The 15,419-nt window shown below is 30.9% G+C and overlaps 1 protein-coding gene across 1 annotated transcript; it reads right to left on the bottom strand.

Annotated features, from left to right (window-relative positions):
* Nucleotides 1-704: 704 nt before the first annotated feature.
* On the bottom strand, nt 705-14,906 carry LOC141830325 (mitochondrial intermediate peptidase, mitochondrial-like). The gene is given in 8 exon segments (XM_074717769.1): nt 705-823; nt 915-1,040; nt 10,225-10,341; nt 12,380-12,535; nt 13,616-13,741; nt 13,819-13,938; nt 14,813-14,842; nt 14,844-14,906. Coding segments are annotated over 8 exon segments (780 nt in total). The 5' UTR covers nt 14,877-14,906; the 3' UTR covers nt 705-751.
* Nucleotides 14,907-15,419: the final 513 nt, after the last annotated feature.

The following is a 15,419-nucleotide window of genomic DNA, read 5'->3' as shown; positions in this document are numbered from 1 at the left end:
CTTAATCTCCTAAGATTTATTTGTTCCTCATCTTGTAAAGAAGGTAGGCTTCTTCACCTCAAGAAGATTTGAGAAGGACAAAAGCTAGTGAGTTTTCGGGAGTGACTTACTGAAGAGCCATAGGTTGTGGAGTAGGTAGAAGGGTTTTGAACCACTTTACATTGGCTTGTTAGCATTGGTATTCTTGCTTATTTTATTCTTGCTGCACTAATAATTTTTAATTGACCTTGCTAAGTCATTAACAAGAATAAGAGCTCATTTGCAAGTTAAACGCTATTCATCTTCCTTTAGCCATCTAGCTATATCCCTCACAGTTCGAATAGATATGATCATGTCTACACAAGTCAAATCCTGTTTCTTTGTAGATATTGAAAGCTTCGTAATTCTTGCACATTATAAAACTACATGATCGCATAGATAAACAACATATACAAAAAAGCTACTTGTCACAATAGATTCCGGTCACAAATTTGTGACGGGAATCTACACCGTTCGATTTTAAAGTTAAGATTAAATCCAGTTTAATTTTCTATTTTAAAATCAAACGGTCTGACGGGAATCTGTTGCGACAAGGATCCCAACTGTATAAACAATGAAGATTATATTTGTCTTCAACTGCCTCAAACTAACACCAATAAGCATATTGAAACCAATAATCAATAATTTGAGTGTTTAGTCCAAATCACATAAAAAAGCATTACTCTGATAAGGCTATCGCATGACATAACAAAACCAAGAGACTAATTTTAACTTACTCAAAAAGGATTGAAGGTATCTCAGCAATATCAAGAACAACTCTGGTACCAGAGAAATGCTGATAATCCTGAGAAGTATAAATAGATATGTCAACGTAAATAAAGAACGTATCAACAACAAAGAATAAGGTGCAACAAAAGTTGACCAATTTTAAGTACCGTTCTGGATAGAAGAGAATGAAGAGCATGACCAAACTCGTGAAAAAGAGTTTCAACTTCATAGTGGTTGAGCCTTGAAGTTAATGATCCAGGTGAACCTATGAAATCACAAACCAAAGCAACAACCTGTAACAACAATACTTCACAGTTAAAAATTCAGCAATGATTCAATAGAAAAAAAAAAACTATCAAGCACTACAGATTCAAAGACTAGCTTAAGTAGATGTTACTGTTAAATCTTCCAAACATGAGCTAATGCTTCCTTTCCAGTAACAAAAACTGTTCAGGGTAGGAGAATAATACGCCTGATTAAAGAAATTAACAGGTCCATTTAAAGGCAATCTGAAATGTAGATTTCAGCGAAGGGCAAATGAGCCACCAAACTCCAAATTAATTAATCAACAGATCAATGATTCATCAAAAAAGCAGCTATCACAGAGGAATATAATTAGGTACATTAACTCATCTTGTACTAATGGATCAAATCATCATCCTCTAAGCTTGTTTGTCCCAACTGTTTAGGGTTGGCTGCATGACCTTATGAACATTGTGAAAGGCTACCAAATAAACTAAATCATTTTTATAAATACAACAACAACAATCAAGTCTTTATCCAACTAAGTAAGGTATCCTTCTATACCATTGGTTCGATATTTAAATGAATTTCATATTGTTTTATTGTTGTTAACTATCTTCTTTATCTTCTTCTTGCTCGATTGCACATTTATCATGATCTCACATCGCCTAATTGAGAGTGCAATTCCGACTTTCTCTCTAATATTCTTATTTCTTTTCTATCCATCTTAAACACTCTAACTTTTGATGTAACCCTATTTTCTTTTATTTTATTATTAATGAAGTTTCACCTCATAGCTATCATACGAGTATTTTTCTTATTTTTCCTTTTCTAGTATCAACAACGTATACAATTATTCATTTTTCATGTTTTTCTATATTAATTTTAAAAGCCCAATACACAGTCCATAAAATATAACCGGTTGATCATAATATATAAAATTGTTTTAGCCTAAAGGGCATGCAAAAATTACATGAGATTTTAAAAGCTCCTCTTTGTTTCAAAACAACATTTTATCATATTATTAATATTTCAGTTATTAGAATAAAATTATTATTAAGAATTCATCATCATTTAAAATTCATCATCCAAGTGTGTTCATCATAAATCTTATCCCTCTAACCGTTGTGCAAGGATATAATTAGGAATATTAAAACTAATTAAACCATTTTATAACATTGACTAATGTTTCTTTGGTTGTTCCCTGAAAGGAACACATTGCAGAATTTGACTACAACATCTCAACAAAGGATGTTATATCTCCATGAAAATTTGGTGTAGTGTTAAATATGCAGTTCTCACACCTTCGATTAGATAAAAACAAACATAATAGGGATATTAATTGTCTCAGATTTGGAACATGAAATATAGAAACGCTTGCCGACAAATCAATAGAGGTAGTAAATACGATGATTAGGAAAAGAATTAAGCAAGAATGATAGAGAACTCAAGTTTTAAGTTATCATATACAGGAAAAAAATAAAACAAGAAATGGAATATGGATTGTTGTATATAATTCGTTAAGGGATGAAATAGTAATAGTTAGGAAGAGAGATTAGGTTATAGCTCTCAAAATAGAGATAGCAAAAAAATTATTAATATAATTAGCATATATGCATCTCAAGTAGAATTAGATGAAGATAATAAACATAGATTTTGGGAAGATCTAGATAAGATAGTATAAACAAATTTCGATAAACAAGATAATTTTAATAGGAAGAGATTTAAATGAGTATGTAGGAGTAAGAAATGAAGAATATGATAGGGTGTATGAGAGCTATGGTTTTAGAACAAAAAATGAAGAAGGAAAAATTATATATAGCTAATACATTTTTCAAAAAGAGAGAACACCTAGTTACATTCAGAAGTAGAACAATAACTCGCAAATTGATTTTCTTATGGTCCGAAAGCAGGATAGAAAAATTTGTAAAGATTGCTAGGTCATACCTAAAAAAAAATCACCAAACATAGGTTTGTAATGTTAAATACATGCCTCAAGCATAGTATTAATAGAAGAAAAATATGCATGACTCCTATGATCAAGTGGTGAAAGTTAAAGGATAGGAAGCAAAGTATCTTTAAGGAGAAGGGGTAGAAGTACAAGTATTAGGAGAAATACATAGTGACTCGAATACGACATGGAATAAGTTGACATCAAAGTTGAAAACGATAATCAAGAGTCTACTCAATGAGTCATGAGGATGAACACTACAAATAAAAAATCTTAGTGATGGAATGACAAAGTGATAGAAAAACAAGCAGCCTATAAATTACTATACATTTGTAAAAATGAAAAAAAAATTTAAAAAGTATACAGTAGTAAAGAAAGAAACTAAGAATGAATCTTTCGAATACTTGTATTAACAATTTATACAAAAGAAGAGGGAAAAGACCTATAGAATAGCTAAAGTGATATAGAAAAAAATAAGGAATCTTAGCCAAATATGATGCATTAAAGATGAATCCAATAGGACTAGCGAAGGATGAGGAAATAAAAGAGCGATAGAAGTAATTTTATTAACTTTTTAATGAAAATTTAGATGACTAACTTAACTTAGGACACTTAAGTAAGATAGAGTATAGAAATTTAAATTTTTCTTGAAGAATTCAAGTTTCATAAGTAGAACCGACATTAAATGGGATGCTAAATAAAAAAGCGGTTGGTCCAAATGATATTCCGATAAAGGTATGAAAATGCCCAAGAAAGTAAGATACTAAAGACTTAAAAAGTTATTCAACCTAATATTAGAAATGAAAAAAATGTCTTATTAATGGAGAGTAAGTACTCTAGTCCCCGTAAAAACAACAGAGATGCACAAAATTATGCGAAGTATAGAGGCATTAAGTTATGGGAAAGAGTAATAAAAAAAGATTAAGGTGACAAAAAATCAATTTGCATTTGTTTGCAAGGTCGACGATAAAAGATATACATCTTCTCAAACAACTGATTGAAAACTATTAAGAAAAGAAGCAAGACTTACACTAAACACTTATTGATCTCAAAAAAGCTTGCAATAAAGTCCTGAGAAAAATTATATAGAGAATTTTAGAAAAGAAAAATGTTAATGTAGCGTATATTGAAATAATTAAGGATATATATGAGGATGTAAAGATAAGAGTGAAGACTCCAAGAGGATTAACTAAAATATTTCCTATAAAGATAAAGTTACAAAAGTATTAGCTTCAAGCTCATATTTTTTTACACTAATTATGGATGAACTTACTATACACATCTAAAATGCATTATCATGGTGCATGTTCACAAATGATATTGTTTTGATAGATGCAATATGTGAAAAAGTAACTACTAAGCTCAAATCTTGAAGAGAAACACTAAAAGAAAAATATTAGCTTAGTAGAGTAAAAACAGAATATATAAAATTTAAATTTAGTAGTGATAGATGTAACAAGACAATTGTTAAGATAGGAAATGACGAGTTATCTGTAACTAAGAGCTTTAAGTATCTATGTTCCTTTTTGCAAAATATTTGAGAGGTTAATAGAGATATTTCATATAGGATACAAATAGGATTATTGAAATGAAGAAGAGCATCAAGTGTTCTTTGTGAGCATAAGATGTGTCTTTAAAGCTTAAAAAAAAGTTTTACAAAACAACGATTAAAACTTCAATACTATAGAGAACTGAATGTTGAGCTATGAAACAAGCATACAAGCGAAAAATGAGTCGTAGAGATGAGGATGTTAAGGTAAATATACATACATACAAAACTGGATAGGATAAGAAATGAGTAGAGAGAAAGTTAGGATTGCACCTATTGAGGAAAAACTCCAAAAGGCATTTAAAATATTTATGAATATTGGGATTGGTTATATCCCATTTAAAAGATATTATTCATGTAAAAAAATGTGGCCAATAAATATCCCATTTTAGCAATGGAAGACCATGACAAATATGCACATTAATAGAGGAAAAGAGACTAAAAATTACTTGGTTAGCAACGATAAACTAAGATAAAATTCATTTAAATATAAATGATGATATAGTAGGGAATCGAGCCTGATAAGATAGGAGGATTCATATAGCTAACCTCACTTAGTGAGATAAAGGCTTAATTGTTGCTATTGTCACTAATATTTCTTTAGTATTCCTCTTAACTCTTTTACATTCCACTCTAATAGATTTAACTTTTTTTATGATATAAAATATATTGGTTGCCCTTAACATGTTCATATTATCTTAACATATTTTGTATCATGTTGTCATTTATTAGAAGGGGAACCTTGACGCAACAGTAAAATTATTGTCGTGTGACCTAGAAGTTACAGATTTGAGTCATGGAAATAACTTCTTACAATGCAATGTAAGACTGCGTACAATAGATCCAATATGGTTCGATCCTTCCTCGAGACCCGCATTGGCGAGAGCTTCGTACACCTAACTGCACATTTATCATTTATTAAATCTACCCCAAACGCTCTTACATATTAGTATTTTACTATTTATCCTTTCTAATATCTCTATATATCTATCTTACCATTCTAATCTTTATTTTATTAATTCTTTATTCATATTGTTTTGTAATAGCCTAACACTCTCGTCCATAAAGAATAGAGGGTCATACCAGTCTTTTAAGATTTTTTCTCACCCAAACAAGGTAGGATGATCACATAAGACTCCAAATAGTCCATTATGTTCACCTGTTTTTAGTATGATTAATATCTTCATAAATATTTAAATTTTTTCAATAAAAAATTTAAGCTATCTATCAGTCTTACTTTCAAAGATTTCATTTCCATCCATCTTAACTATTCCATTCATTAGTTTCATAATTAAAAATTTTCATTTCATATATCCATTTTATATATATATATATATATATATATATATATATATATATATATATATATATATATATATATATTAAAACCTTTGGCTTCTATTTTTCTACAAAATTCATGTTTTAAATTTAATCTAATTACAATCTCATCACCAAACCATCTATATATAGCGAATACTAAGAAAGTATATCTTATATATGATTACATAATTCATCAAGCACTAATGTAAAATTATTGAGACTTTGACTTAACTCTTGATGTAAATGTATAACTATTGAAAATAATTTGTAATACTCCAAGTAACTCTAATCCTAATAACAAATTCTAATACATATATCTTTATTACATTAATATAACTACATTACTTTCTTCTATAAAACCTAAAATAGTAGTTGTCTAAATAGTTGTTGTCTAGGTACTTTATTGCAGGTCTATTCTTAGTCAATCAAAATCATAAGCAAAATCCTTCTGTGTTTTTTATTGTTGTTTTATTAAAATAATTAGCATCTATGGTTGATCTTTAAGATAAGAAACCAAAATATCAAAAATTGTTCTATTGTATTTTTTATCATTAAGATAAAAAAGATTAATCATGATGCAAGATTTAAAAGAAAGGGGAGGGAAAGAGATGCACCAACCAAAACACCAATAGCCGTAAAGAAATTGAAATACATTCTTATATTATATACATATACTTGTTCTAGTTTTAATTATGTCAAACAAAGTCCAACTCATGATTAATCAAGATTCATTCTAATTCTAAATATTTGGAGAGCATTATTTGATGTGTCTTAAAATATCATGAATTAATCTCAGGAGCTATAGAACTAAAGTTTTCATGCAATGCACAATATTAGGAATGTATAATCGAGATATTTTTACATTTTCATTGTTTCAAATTTTAATTCAATTGACTTTGTAATTACTATTGGGTTATATTTACAAATAAACAAACTAAGTGGAACAAAAGATTATAAAATTAGAACCCATTGAGTTGATAATGGAGTGTTTTTAAGCATGTTGAGGTGTCCAGTGTGAGCATTGCATGGTACCAAAAATGTACCATTCTAAATGTCACACTGAATCTTGATATAGAATGATGCTTTAAATTTTGGTCCTACTCAAAAAACTCTTTGGTTTTAAAATATTTCCGTATAAGTCGAACAACAAGTTAATCAGTCTATACTCGCCAATTAGCACAATATCATCGGCATAGAATATAAACAAAAGATATTATTTTTCAATATCATGAGATAATCTACTAATATAAAAAAGATAAATTTAATTTGTAACCGGATTTTCATTCCACTCCCAGTAAATGTTTGAAACATAATTTGTGATACCAAGCCATGCTGGTAGACACAAACAGAATTTATTCTTCCGCCCACTGACCATCACTAACACTAGAACGGGTAGAGCTGCGAGGTAGCAACGGTCTCATATAGGCTTCCACGAGGTCGCAAGGCCACCGCCACCTCACAGCCGCTATGCGAAGCCCTCAGCGTGGTCACGAGGCCACTTGTGGCAACCTCGTTTGGTAGGCGGCCTGCATTTTTTTTAAAAAACTTCTTTTTCTTTCCCCTTTTAATTTTATTTCATCTTAGTTTAGGGTTTAGGACTATTTTTATTTAGGGTTTAGGGTTAGGGTAGTAATAGCATCTATAGCAATCAAATATAAATAAAAATATTTTCTAATTAATATTTTTATATTTAAGAAAGTATCAAAACTATATCGGTATTGTACGATACGGTACCGAAATCATATCAATCTAATCAAAACTGAAACTCCAGAAGAGTTCGAAATTTTAAATCTTAGCTTGAAATAAACTCGAAAAGTAAAATACTTGTACACATTCAACCCCATCAAGTTTAACTCAATCTTGGCTTTCACATGTTGCACCTCAATATTGAATCTAAAGACTATATAAATATCCATATAATTCTTGATAAGCACACTGTGCAGTCCAAAACTCAATTGTTGCACCTAACTGCACAGATTTTTAGTAGCATTGGTCCAGTCAAGGCTGAAATGTTATGGCTAAGAAAATACACATGTTGCCCATCTAGCGAGCTATAATTTATCGAAAAATAGTAAACAGATAGATCATGCGCAATTTTCTATGACCTAGGAGTGGCCATATGATGTAGTACAGGTGGATTGCCCATGAACCCATCAATTTTACATCATGGAAAAGGGGGACTTCCAAACTACAAGCTATTTCAAGTTCAACTAGTTATATGGCAGTCTAAATATTTATGTTTTACTATTAATGATATTCAATTCTCAGCAAATGTCCAAGTTTGGTGGATTAGAAACGGATGTAAATATCTAAATTACTGCCTATGATATGTTCTGATCCAAGCCAAGCATAATTATTCCAAGGTTGATCCTTAGATATCTGAATACTAAACCATACTAGTTGATACGGTCAGTGCACAATTAGCAGTCCAAGCAAAGATTAGAGGTGGACTACTGTTTGTTGAGAAGGCCACTGTACATAACAATAAGTTTGATAGAACTATAAAAATTATATTTAATTGATTACTTTTTAACCGAGATCTTATCCAGGGACATTTACAGAATAGCAAAAGCGAGAAAGAGGACAAAAGATCTTATCCCAATAAGATGTATTAAAGATGAATGCACTAGAGTACTATTAAATGATGAGGAAATAAAAGAACAATGGAAAAAATATTTTTATCAACTTTTTAATGAAAGTTTAGGTGATCAATTTAACTTAGGTAATTAAGTAAGTCAAATAAGTATAGAAATTTAACTATTTATCATAGAATTCAAACTTCAAAAATAGAACAAATTTTAAATGGGATACAAAATGAAAAAGTAATTCGATCATATGATATTCTGATAGAAGTATGAAAGTGTCTAGGGAAATAAGATATTAAATGACTTACAAATTTATTCAACCTGATATTAAAAATCAAAAAAAATGTCTGATCAATAGAGTAAGTACTCTAGTTCCCTTATATAAGAACAAAGGAGACATACAAAATTGTGTAAACTATAGGAGTATTAAGTCATACTATAATACTTTGGAAAAATAATAGAAAAAAGATTAAAGAAAGAGATCACAGTAACCGAAAATCAATTTAAATTTATGCCTAGAATATTGACAATAAAAGTTATATATCTTCTCGAATAACTAATTAAAAAGTATCAGGAACAAAAGCAAAACTTACACATGGTGTTCATCGATCTCATCGATCTAGAAAAAGCTTATGATAGAGTTCCAAGGAAAATTATATGAAAAAATCTAAAAAAGAGAGATGTTAGCATAGCGTATATTGAATTAATTAAGAATATATATGCGTATGTAATAACAAAAGTGAAAATCCCAGGTGAATTAATCGAAGTGTTTCCCATAAATATAGGATTACATCAAATATCAGCTTGAAGTTCCTATCTTTTTACACTAATAATGCAAACTCACTGAACACGCCCAAGATACGGTATCGTGGTGTATATTGTTTTAATAGATGAGACACGTAAAAGAGTAAATGTTAAACTCAAATCTTAACGGAAAACACTAAAAGTGAAAGATTTTAGACTTAGTAGAGTAAAAAAAGATAGAATATGTAAAATTTAAATTTTATAATATTAGACGTAATGAGACAATTATTAACATAGGAGATGACGAATTGTCTGTAACTGAGAGCTTTAAGTATTTAGGATCATTTTTGTAAAAGGATGGAGGAATTAAGAGATGTCTTACATAGAATATAAATAAAATTATTGAAATAAAAGAAAACGTTAGGTGTTATTTATGATCGTATAGTATCTCTAAAATTTAAAGGAAAATTTTACAAAACGGCAGTTAAACTTGCTTATGCTATATGAAGTTGAATGTTGGGCTATAACTCAAACATGAGTAGAAGATGAGAGTTGCAGAGATGAAGATGTTAAGGTGAATGTGCGGGCATACAAAGATAGACAGAATAAGAAATGAAAATATTAGAGAGAAAGTTAAGATTACACTTATTGAGGGAAAACTCCAAGAGACACGTATAAGATGGTACGGACATGTACTTAAATGACCAATAAATCTCTAGTTAAGCAATATAAAACTATGACGTGTACATCAAACGAAGAAAAGAAAGACAAACAAAAGAGATCGTTAGTAATAATAAAATAAGATAAAATTTATTTAAATATAAATGATGATATACTATGGGATAGAACTCAATGGCGAAGAAGGATCCATATAGTCAACTTTACCTAATGGGATAATGCGTGGTTGTTGTTGTTGTTGATTACTTTTCCAGTATGAGTGGCTCAAAATGACAAATCAACAAGATCAAATTTTGTTACTAATTCAAGAGATCAAATCATTCTTCTATTGGTTAAGTTGAAGAGAATAATAGAATATTCAAGTAGTTGAAATTTATAGAAAATGAAAAAGAAATATCCAACCGTACAGGAAGTTGGTATTCTGACTCAGAAATCACACGCCCTCCTCTTATAGCAAAGTGTGCACAGCCAGAATATTTGCCCTTCCTGGAATAAAGATCCAGATACATGAAACCTAAATCACCCTGAGATAAAAAACAATATTTGAAATATTCTAGATAGAAACATACATATAATTGGTGAAGAAATCAAAACATTTATTTTGTGAGCAAATAGATCTTTGAAGAGACAATGCTCAATTTATTTTCAAACTTGAAGAAAAGTATAGGTGTTCAACTTTCTGTAGCATGCAAGTTGGCATGAAATATCATTTGTGCCATTAGGAAGAAGAAATAGGCATGCTCCATACATGCTAACCATAGAATAGTAGAGAAAAAATTAGTATATGGCAATCAATGTGAAAAAAAAAACAAGATTTTAAAATGTGCTCTATGCAATCACATATGTGGCCACCTAGGAATATTAAAGAAGGGACTAAATGTAAAATGCTATCCATTTAGGCAGTTCTTTTTATTGAACTGCTAGGCAAGCAAAGATCTATGTTGGCTGACAATGCAGTGAGGGGGGAAAAACTAGTTCAATTTATTTAATGTGGAATTTGATGATTTTTCTCCTAGAGAGGAACATTCAATTAAATTTTTGCTACAGCAATATGAAACTTGCAACTGCTAACTTAAATATTTGTTTTAATATGCAATTGTTAAGTGGACCTCTAGATATCAATTACATGTTGCATGCATCGTATACAAAAATGACTTAATCTAGATTGTTATATTGTGTGTGTTAAAATGTATAAGTGGCTTCCACAGGTATTATGGCTCCCACGGTTTCACTTTTAGGTCCCAGTCCTCCAGCTAGTAAATCTAAACAATAGATCTTTGTTGACTCCCATTATCAACCTCCTTTGCCTCGTTTTCCCATTGTCATAGGCCTCTAGAAAGACTATGGAGATAGCATCCTAATCCATATGAAAGTGGTTGTTACAATATTTTAAAAATTTATTAAATAATGAGAGAGAAAAGAGAGTTCAAAATGGAAACAAATGCTCATGGAATATTTGTTGCTCATGAACATCATCAATTGCATTCTCGATGATGAGAAACCTTCATCCGTATTTATCAATTCCATGCGTTCAAATTGCCAACATGGTAGACAGGGAAGTGGGCATAATTGGTGAAAAGGGGTGCAGCACATTTAAACACTAGATTGCTTATTCTAGACCAATATGTTTATCAGTGCTCTATGTGATTCGATTCCAATTTCAGTGCTGAGTTCTCTTCATACTACTTTGCACCATGACTCGAGAGTCTTTCATTATCATAGAACATGGTTCCACATGCTTGTGATCCCATGAAATATTAAGGGCCCAACATGATTCAAATCAGTGGTGTTAGAAATTACAAAATTTTCAATGTCAACACAATTTTTAACAAGAATTCTTTGGCATGTTTACTCTGGATCATGCATAGAAGTGAAGAGTGGAGGGCAAGGGAGAGAAACAATGAAAAATCTTTTTCTTAATGTATTTTCATTGTTCTTCTGCATCCCCCTGTCCCCTTCCCTCTTTGTCGATCCACACCCAACCACACATCTCATTAATTCTACGTCACTAAGCATGATAGATCAACATAAATCATAGAACCTACAACACAAACATGATCTAGCACAGAAGTTTAAAGAAAGTAAAGGACTCACATCAGCCTGGGCCAGTACTGACCACTAAGAAAAAGATTATTCTTTCAACAGGGCACTGGTAAAGGTGCACCAGTTGGTAAACTAGTAAAATATAGAAAGGAGATTGGAGTGATCTTAGTACTAGTAAGAGACATCAAACCATCCTTTGAAAGACTGAACTAGAACAAGTTCAGGGATGGAAATAGATGTTTAGTGCTCCAAAGAAATGAGAGCATAAATGTCAAACTTGGTTCGTGTTTCAATTTTCAACTAGTAGTTCTCAAAACATAAGTGTTTATTTTTCTAAAAAATATGTAAATATTTATCTCATCATTCACTTTCAAATGTCTCAAGAAAAAACAAATCTAAATATTTATTTTATTTCTCTTTCAATTTTCGAGAAAATAGAAAAGTTTTCCAACCAATTACAGATCTTTGCTCTTAAAAGTTTTGGAGTATCAAAACAAGCATAGATAGAGCTATACATACCTCCTGAGGATGATAAAGAGATAGCTTCACTACATCTGGATGCCAGCATTCCCCAGGCATCATTGGAACTTGACAAAATGTTGCCCCAAATAAGGATTCGACTAACATTTTCAATCCGTCAAGGCACCGAGACAATGAGAAATATGATGCAATGACCTGCACCAATGGCCAAAAAGATCAACACTAGAATGCAGATGGAAAAATGCATATTATCCCAAATTTTATCCTTCTAAGCGTTAAAAAAAATTAATAAAATCACATATAATATGGCACTCTATCTCAAGGGGATTAAATAAAAGTTATCTTAAAGGTAAATGCGGAATGAACTGTTGGCACCTTCACTGGATTAGTCTTACATATGAAGCTAGTTAAAAAAAATGTAATATCTATTATGAAATATTTTATCAGCTATTTTATCATTTTTCCATTTATTTTCCAAAGAAATGGAAATTTATTCACGAAAAATGAGTTTGATAGTAATTTATATATATATATATATATATATATATATATATAGGGAAGTTCAAACATCCTGTGTAAGAAATAAATTATATTGTAGAGAAATCCAAAAGATGAAGGCCATTTTTACTTTTTTTTTATTTTTCTTTTCATTTTCCATTAGTTCTGGAAAAATAAAACTGCTAAGATATAATTGAAAAAGTTTCCAGGAAATAAAATATCTTTCAGAAACATTATAACATTCTTTGGGAAATATCTAAGAGTTAGAAAAATGAAAATATAGTAATGAAAGTTTCTGGTGAAAGAATATTAAGGATGACTTTCCTATGAGGCAAGGAACCTGAGGTGGAAAGAAAGATGATAGAGGAAAAAATTCCAAGTATGTATTTCCTTGGGAGAAAGAAAAGGTGTGTTTCCCTTCTCACAATGTCCTTGGAAAGGTGGAGAGAAACTCTAATATCAAAATTAATTGTTTAAAGACAAAAAATAGTTTGAAAACAAGATTATAAAAACTTAAAAATTAATTTTTTATTGAATTGGGAAGGCTTCCACGCAACTTGTGGCTTTCTGGCTAATTTAAGTGGTAACCGAAACCTGGCACTGCAGGGAAAATAATTTTCCCACTGTGTTATCTACCTCCATTGTCATGGAAGGGTTGCCTGGGAAACATTTCCCCAGGATAGCTCCTGCTGTTGTTTCCTTCCATCATAGGAAAATGGCCTAAAAGATTTAGAGAATCAAATCTCGAAAGTTACTATCCAAGGCAATTTAACATACTGATGAGTCCAAGCTATATGCAGAAGATTTCACCATTCCTACAAAGTATGCCTCATCCCATGGCTCCAAATCTGCACTTCTTTCATTCAAGTGTTGTCTCTTGCATTCTCGTATTACATTGAACTCCTAAATGAGATACATCAAAACCACAGGTTAATCGCCGGCATTTAAAAGAAAATGAACTCCTTATGTCATCAACATACCTCATCAGCTTTGCATCTCACATGTTTGCTCAAATCAAGCAAAAATGACATAGCAACATCAGGTGACCCAGCCATGTTAGGACGAATTGCAAAGTCAGCATAAGATTTGAATTCCATTATCTAAATGAACCATTAGGAAGTTAGAATAACAAAGATCAAGCACCAAAGGAAAGATAGAACAAGATAGACTGAGCTAACAAGTAGAATAATAGATTGGGGAATTTTCCCAAAATAAGGAAACAAGGAGATCATCTAACAACCCAGTAACGAAGTTTACATGAACAAGAAAATCATAATTTATATCAAAAATTTCTTTGGGCTACATTATTACAAAAGTATTCTGGAGAATTTTAACCTTTAGGGAAATCACTATAATCATCTGGTGATGATTCATTTCTTAGTGAAATTCTGTGCCGTGGAAAGCCAGAAGAATAAATAGGTAGATATTGGTAGTTTATATGCTAAAGAATTGTTCCTTAGAAAATTGAAGGATATTTTGGTGGAAATGTTCGTCCTCGAGTGTATTGTTTGGTCCTCGAGTGTATTGTTTGGCATTGTTAAATGTCCCTGAGAATTATGGCAGAGAAGTGTGAGCAAATAATGAATTCTCAGTGTTTTTTTGCCAATCGTTGACAGGGTTGAATTTGGATCAAGGTCATTATGACTTGCAAGAGTTTTAGCTTTTTCTGGAAACTGAAGGCAAAAATTAGCCTTGCTCTTTGAATTGAAATACATATTTTCTCTAGTGAAAAACAAACAGTGGCTTTGCTGCAATTGTGACCTTTCAACCAATAAAGATGAACATTAAACAATTTCTCATAATGATATCAACAAAGGTAACAACAAATAGTATACAAGAATTTGTTACCATATTGATTGCCAAAAGAATACTACTAATCGTTAAGGTCTAAATGATTAGCAATGAAATCTAGTTAAATTATTTGGCTATAGTAGCAAAGAATTGCAATAATTAGAAACACCAAAATAGAAGTACCTGTGCAAGTTCATGACGAGCACTTATAAGTCTTATTGAGAACATCAAGATTTGCATGTGGCATGGAATTTCCCTTCACGTATGATTGTTTTCTTACCTGAATAGTTTGAGAAAATGAGTTATTTCACTGGCCTAGAAGGATATTCATTATTCAGTAGCTCTTATTATAAGAATGTGGAGATTATTTGAAGGAACTCAGTTAAAAATTAATGTTGGAAAGAGCATCATCATCAAAGGAAACTGTGCATGAGAAACTAAATGAAGGGGACAAAGCAAAGATATGAACAAGGATCTTCACAGTTAAACATTATTCAAATTAAAGTAATCCCAGATTACCTAGAGCTAAACAACAAAAAATATAGAATCATTAGAGGACCATCATGTATGCTTGCTTATTTGTAAACAATTTAGATAAAGCTTAGTTACTTATGTCCCGATATGCAAAATCAACATAAATTCACAAGCTAAGCCAAATGGAGACTCTTGAATGTCACTGAAAATTTTCATCAATTGGCAATCACAGGTTAAAAAGTCGCAACAGATTGGAATCAGTATATTGTTTCACTCAATAACAACCATACCAACTAGTTCAAGTTGGCAAAATTAA

Source organism: Curcuma longa, chromosome 6 (genome assembly GCF_044706935.1).
Source record: "Curcuma longa cultivar G26 ecotype Majalengka, Jawa Barat chromosome 6, ITB_CL_G26_1.1, whole genome shotgun sequence".
NCBI classification, from domain to species: domain Eukaryota; kingdom Viridiplantae; phylum Streptophyta; class Magnoliopsida; order Zingiberales; family Zingiberaceae; genus Curcuma; species Curcuma longa.
Note: the sequence above shows the minus strand (reverse complement) of the source record. Positions and strands in the feature narration are given on the sequence as shown.